At 42.3% G+C, this 7427-nt stretch overlaps 1 protein-coding gene across 1 annotated transcript; it reads right to left on the bottom strand.

The window, feature by feature from the left end:
* Window positions 1–1297: 1297 nt before the first annotated feature.
* LOC128100999 (cystatin 10-like) lies at window positions 1298–6611 on the bottom strand. Its single transcript, XM_052723709.1, has 3 exons — window positions 6359–6611; window positions 2366–2475; window positions 1298–1381 (listed from the first exon to the last, which is right to left on the bottom strand). Exons 1-3 carry the CDS (start codon window positions 6609–6611, stop codon window positions 1298–1300), a joined length of 447 nt encoding a protein of 148 aa, XP_052579669.1.
* Between the last annotated feature and the right edge of the window lie 816 nt (window positions 6612–7427).

Below are 7427 nucleotides of genomic sequence, written 5' to 3'. Positions count from 1 at the left end.
TCTGCATTTAAGAACTAAGAAATTAGTTCTTGTGTACATATGTATGGATCCTTCCCTTTAGATTTTCCAACTCACTGGACCATATGTATTGAAGGTATGCCGTAATGATCTTCTAAATTCTGTTGGTAGCTGTTGTAATGTCTCATTTGTGTGTGTGTGTGTGTGTGTGTGTGTGTGTGTGTGTGTGTGTGTGTGTGTTGTTTGCCTCTATCTTCATCAATTTGTATATTCTATCTCTCTTTTTTGGTTATTTGACTGAGGATTTGCCAATCTTGTTTATCTTTTCAAAGAAATAATCTTATTTATACATTTTATTACTTTCTGACTTCAATTTTTTTCTATTCTCTGGTGTGATGCTTGGGTTTGTCCTTGCTTTCTTTAAATTTTTTAAGGTCTTATTTTATACCAGGAAAGAAAAAGGCCTGAGAGAATCCATCTATCCCCCCCATAGGTCACAGTAGCATGTATTATATAAAGGGGCAGGGTTTCTGCCTTTTGGATTATATCACTCCACTTCAGATGCTGATTGGTGTTTTACTTATCAGACACACATGTGTGAGCACACACACACACACACACACACACACACACACACACACACACACTTCTCAGCTCTCCTTCATGTAAGTTCCTAACCCTATCATAGATAGAAATAGATGGGAATCATTGTGTGTAGAGTCTCTGGAGATTTCAGATATGACAGTGATCTCTTCCGTTGGGTCATTTCACACCTAAATGAGGTTGGCTCTAGCTGTGGCACCATCATTTGCCTCACTGACTCCTTTTCAAGGCTGTTTCCTAACTTACATGGCAACAGCTCAGCATTCTTCTCCCACCTCCTTCCGTATCTCTCAGGAACCATAAACACGTGGAGACTGGGGTAAAAGCTGATCTCTACTCTATCTACTCCCAGAACTGAGTGTCCCCAAAGTAGGTAGTGTTTCCTGTGATATGCACCTATGAGTGTGAAGCTCCATCTCCTGAGTGTTCCATACTATTTTCTCCCACGCATTTGGACAGCAACAACTCAGAAGGAGCTGGTGGTAGTGTTTTATTGAGAAAAGGGTGAACGATGGACTCCACAGTGATGCATTTGAAAAGCAAGTAGAAGAAATCAACAAGGGACTAGCCACTTAGGTGTGCAGGGTCTGTCTGCAGCATTCTTCTCTACTGATCTCTTGGTGCTCGCAGTCTGAAGAGACATCCTCTGGAGCTGGGATCCCCTATCTGAGGAAAGGGGAGCTAGAGGAAAAGATAGATCAAGGGCAAAAAACACAGTGTAGCCTGGCATAGATCCTCAGGCATGGTAACAGTTGAAATGTGTCACAGACATCTTGTTTTGCTTGGCCACAGTGTTGATCTCAAAATTGCAGGTTATTCTCTACAAAAGGGGAGAGAAAAGGACAGTCAGTTTAGGTTACAGCCTGAGGTGTCAGAGTGGAGTGGGAATGGTAGAAGTGAGACAATCATACCTCCCTATCACTCCTGTTAAGTCCCAAAGTACTCAGACTGACTCAGCAGAATGCATTCAACATTTCTCTCATTGCTGCCCATCCTTCAAATGGCACCTGTCCCTTACTTTAGCAGCTTATGGGATTCTGTATCCCCCTTGTTTAGCATAACTCTGTAAGGAACAGCTTGTAAATGAGGCACAGAATCCCCAGAGTCAATCCAGAGAATAAGACTCAGTGTCTGTGAGTTCCTTCACCTCCATAACCTAGACCAGCACTAAGAGGTGGACTGAAGAATCAGGGGTGTGAAAACTTCTGAAAATGGCAGGGTATAGGAGGGGTGACAAGAAGAATGCAGCTATCCCCAGAACCATAGTATTTCAAAAACCAGCTTCATCTCTGGAGAGACTAGGAGCATAACGGGCAGCTTTGGAGCATTTCCACCTAGAAGGTCATCGTCCCTTCAGAAAATTTCCTTCTCTCTTGGAACTATTCCTGAAGCTGACTATATCATTTCAGCAGGCAACATTCCTAAAGTTGGTACTAACTCCTAAAGCTAGTACTCCGATTCCCAGGGGAAATTCACTGAGCAATTGGAATTAACAGTATGGCCAAATATACTCACTCCTGTACCACCTGACATCAGCAAGGATTTGTATCAGCATAAACTGGCATCACATAATTCATATGTACCTATTCCATAAATCATAATACCCTATAACACATGCATACTTACACACACACACACACACACACACACACACACACACACACACACATCCCCTTTCTCATATATTTATATAACTGCACACAAACCATCCCAGATGCATGTGCACTCATAAACCTACAGGTTTGCACACACCCCTCCCTGCAAGGTAATTCCTCATCTTGCAGGTTTTGATCCATGTGCATACCTTCTGCTGATCTGGCTGTTCATTGAAGGGACAGTCAGCCAAATCAGACTGGGTTTTGGTACATGTAGTTCGGCCAAACTTTATTTTCACATAGAAGTTCTTCCCGGACACTTCCTATAGTGAAAAGATCAGGATTACATATATCTCACCAGTCAAGTTCATATGCAGGCAGTCAGTTTACATTACAGAGTTAATGTGTTCATAGTTCCATCCATGAGCTGCTGGAACCCAGAGAACACACTAGCTACCTTTCAATAGGGGAGCACAGGCTTATATCACAACTCATTTCCTTCTGAGCAACTCTAAGAGGGTACCTTGTGCTTCTGAGCAAGAGCAGAATCAGAATATGGAAAGCAGAAGGCAAGGAATGACAGTTCTTTCAGTGGAATCAGGGAATCAAGACAGAGTTCTAGGGAGATAGCCATGGATGATGAATACTTCCCAGGGTTGCTCTGAGCACAAACAAAATCTCTAGGTTGCACACAAGACTAACTCAACCCTGCTGACTGTGACTCTGGAGTCAATGACAGTGGTAAACTCTAGGAAGGCCTCAGGATGATGACTCACCTTCAACGGTATCCTCAACACAGCACACAACCCATAGAAAGCCTATTCTCTCCATTTACCAGTAGTTTTCAAGACTCTTTTCTTTACAGGGTAAGGAAATGTGGGATTTTTACACCTGAAGATGATGTAAGGCAAAAGGAAGGTTGTGGTGGTATTTTACTTGTACTGAAATGTGATTTTAATTGTATGTTAATAAATAAAGTTGTCTGGGGGTCAGAGCTATTAGAGCCATAGCAAGTGCATGGCGGCGGTACAGGTGGCTCTAACTGCCTCATCTTTTAGTGTGATTGTCTATGATGATATTTTTCTTTCTTTATTTTTGATTTTTAAAAAAGATTTATTCATTTATTATGTATACAGAAGAGAGTGCCAGATCTCATTACAGATGGTTATGAGCCACCATGTGGTTGCTGGGAATTGAACTCAGGACCTCTGGAGGAGCAGTCAGTGCTCTTAACCTCTGAGTCATCTCTCTGGCCCTATTTACTCTGAGTTTTGCTTGTTCATTTTATTAGTTTTTTTGAGACAGATCTCTCCATGGAATCTAGGTTGGCCTTCAATGTTGTGTAGTTCAGGATGGCCTTGAACGAGCAATCCTCTCATCTCACCTTCATGAGTTCTGAGATTACCTGCCTGACCACTAAACCCTATTTAAACCAACCAAACTTGACTTCTTGGGACTAGAAATAAGAACTTGTGCTGGCTTAACTTGTTTGTTTTATTTTGTTTGTCAACTTGACACAAGCTAGAATCATCTGAGAGAAAAGAACCTTAATTGAAAAAATGCCTCTATAAGATTGAGCTTGGGCAAGCCTATGGAGAATTTTCTTGATTAATGTTTGAAGTGGGAGGGCCCAGACCATTGCAGATGGTGCTACCCATAAGCAGTGTTAGGGTCTCAGGCTGAGACCTAACACACAGGTAGTCCTGGAGGCATAAGAAAATAAACTGAACAAGCCCAGAAGCATCACTCCTCCATGGCTTCCACTTCGGTACCTGCCTTGAGTTCCTGCTCTGACTTTTTTCAGTGATGGGGTGTGTGATATGGAACTGTAAGCTGAAACAAAACTTTTCCTCCCTAAGTCATTGTTTTTTTTTTTTATCACAGCAATAGAAACTCTAACACTTGCACATCTTCCATTTGTCTGTAATCAGAGATGAGTTTAACCCATTCCCTACACCATGCATCGCAGATGAAACTTGTTAGGAAGGTAAAGATTCACGAGGTGAGATACCCGGAAATAGGGCTCTAGTTCTTATCTTGAAGAACCAGGAGCAAGGTTCTCAATGCTTCTGTTCCTGGATTCCCCTCACGTAAAACTAGATTCACCAACTCTATGGTCTATAATTCCTACATTTTCCTCCAATGGCATCACCAATGGCATGATCCAAAAAGCACCATGACACCTGGGAAGGACATAATATGTTCAAGTCTATGATAGCAGCTGATTGCTGGAGCAGGAGAAGTGGTACTGATCTTGAGTCATCTGAATGTTCAAAAAGGGACAGAAATGAGATTTACACATATGTGTATGGACCATGTTGCAGCTGTGTTGCTATGGGCTGACTGAAATTGGACACAATCTATCCCATGAAATCCCTAGCCTTTCTTTTAAGCTGACCTTGGAAGTAGGTTTTAATGCTGTCTCTGATCCCTTATGATCTTGGTAACTATTCTATTTGATGGAGGAATGATTCCATGCTACAGAGGAAGAATCCAGGAAGATCCTCTCTATGTAGAGGGAGATGATGTTTGAAGTATTGGCCATGATAGTCCCATCTTAAGATAATGGCAACAGCCTCAATGTTCCTCCTCATGATACTCACGGCCACCCTGTAGACAGAAGCAAGCCTTCTTAGGACAGTTTGAAAGTACTTGCTTAGTAGACTTAGAAGGGTACCTGCTTGGTGACTGATATTAATTTTGAGGAAACATTAGAGCAACCAGACTGAGCACCATTTGACAGAGTCAAGTGTTCCTTATAGATAGGGACTCCTTCTGAGAAATGTGTCCTAATAGGATTACACTGTAGAGAAACATGAAGCATGTATCCAAGCAAAAATGGCTAGAGTGCTCCTGGGCCTTATCATTGTATGCAGAACATATGGCTGAACAAGATCTCATTGAGCAGAACATGACTGCTTGCCATGGCAAAATGGATCTGTCCATAATTTCAAGGTCAGAGAAGCTGAGTAGAGGCTGTTAGAGTGAAGGATACTTAGGGAGTTGGATAAAGATAACAGCCTAAGCAGGGGATGTCAACCACTGCACATCAGCAAACTGATTGAGTCTCTAAGTGAGGTAACTGAATGTGTCTGTTGATTCCTGATTTTGTAAATGGAATCTTACACTTGTGCAGGATGCCCTTACTTGCAAGAATTGTTCACTGAAGGAAGTATTTACTTTCAATGCATTTGAAAACTAAATGCACATAATCACACACTCCAATACACACACCCTTGAAAGACTGTAAAGACTGGACCAAGTATGGCTGGTGAAGGAGCTGCATGGGAGCTGTGTGATATTCTGAAGATTTACTCCTATAGCAATGTGTGTGTGTGTGTGTGTGTGTGTGTGTGTGTGTCTGTCTATCTGTCTCTCTCTGTGTGTATATGTGTGTGTTAAAATTGTGCAAGAATGAATAAAAAAGAGACCAGGGCTGGAGAGAGAGTTCAGGAGTACATACTGCTCTTTTCGAGGACTTAAGTTTGGTTCTCAGCACCAATAAGACAGCTCACAACTAACTGTAACTCCTGCTCTCTTCTGGCCCTCTCAGGTGTGCTCTCCCCCTCCCTCAGACACACAGACACAGAAACAGACACACACACACACACACACACACACACACACACACACACACACACACAGTATACACATATTTACATATAAGTAATTTTAAAAAATTTAAACTTTCTTTTTAAAATGTTAAGGGAAAGATTCTTTAAAGATCATTCAGTGAGAGATATCTGTGGGGTTGATTTGTCTATCCCTGTAGTCATTTAGATAGTATTTTGCACTGACCACAAAGAGTTGGTGGTAGATATTTAATTATGGCAGATTCTGACTCTGACTCTGACAGCCTCTGTATTTCTGGCCAGCTGGAACTGGGAAACAGGAAAGAGGTACTAGATAATTATCCACAAATCTCCAGCTGGATTCTAGCTAATCTAGAGGGGATAATTCTAAACATACTCATGGAGGGTTATGGGGCTGCAGATATTTGCTTAGAATATGGTTTGAGCAGCAAGCAGGGATATATTCACATTATGCATATTATGAATGATTTGTATCACATGCAATGAAGATTATTGTCCCTTGGAGGGACACAGAGGTTGAAGTAACATAGGGGAATAAAGGAATGATGGGGGAACACCAGCCAATCCTATAAAGAACAAACTCATCCCACTATCCCTTGGGCCAGGTACCTACCTGCTGACTGGCGCTCATCACTTGTATCGGTCTGCTAAAGTACAGGTCATTGTCCATATCATTGTAGGTTTTGACAGCAAAGTTCACTACTTTCTGAACCTCCTTATCTGTCAGGTCATCTGGCTCCACTCTACCCACTGCTGTCTGCTTGGCTTCAGCCTTAGTACTGGCTCCAGGGCTCACAGCCAGGACCAGTGTTAGAGCTAAAGCAGCCAACAGGGGCAGTGAGGGTCTCTGCAGGCTGGTCATGGTTGGTTTGAGTTGAGCTGAGCTGCAGTAGAGCAGAGGAGAAATGGTCGGGAGTGCTTCTGGTCTGCTGCCTGGCCTTTTAACCAGCAGACTCAAGCTGCCCAGGTCCTCCTCACTCCACCCCACGTGTTACCACCCCTAGATCCTCCTTTTCCCAGCCTTACCCATTCCTCTTTGATTCTCCTCTTCTTGCACCTCCGGGCTCTCCTTGCTCAAGTCTTGGCACCTTCTCTTGTGTCTTCTCTTCTCCATTCCACTTAGCTCTTCCCCCTAAGTTCCCTCCCAATGGTTCTTCCGGCTAAGAGCTCCTATCCATGTCACTTTTGTCTTCACAAATGAGTCGTCACCCTTCTGGCTTTGAAAAGCATGGGGTTTGAGCTCAACTTCTACTAAAAAGAGAGAGATTGAAAAAAAGCAGTTTAGCTCCCTGAGGTCTTTGCGGGTCAGGGGCAGCTGTTGTATTAACACCAGGATGTTATTTCAGAGGTTCCAGAAATAACCAGTGCTCTTTCCTGGGGGAACTTCTTTGCCAAATACACTGAATTAGCCTTTATTTGGAAAAGGGGTAAATAATTCCGTTTATACAACTCACAGGTATCAGTCAGGCAATAAATGAACTTCCTAGAGCTTCTCCCTGGGCCTAATCCTCTAGAACTTAGAAACAGATTCTGGTGACTGAACCCTTAATATGACATTACAGCTGGCAGCTCAATGCAGAAATGACATGAACATATATATATATAGTTTTAAATTTTCTAGTAGACATATTAAAAATGTATGAAGAAGTAGGTGAATTTTTTTCAATGTATTTTTATA

This window comes from Peromyscus californicus, unplaced genomic scaffold (genome assembly GCF_007827085.1).
Source record: "Peromyscus californicus insignis strain IS unplaced genomic scaffold, ASM782708v3 Scaffold_7__1_contigs__length_154581171, whole genome shotgun sequence".
Taxonomy (NCBI): Eukaryota; Metazoa; Chordata; class Mammalia; order Rodentia; family Cricetidae; genus Peromyscus; species Peromyscus californicus.
This window is presented reverse-complemented; position numbering and strand designations above follow the sequence as displayed.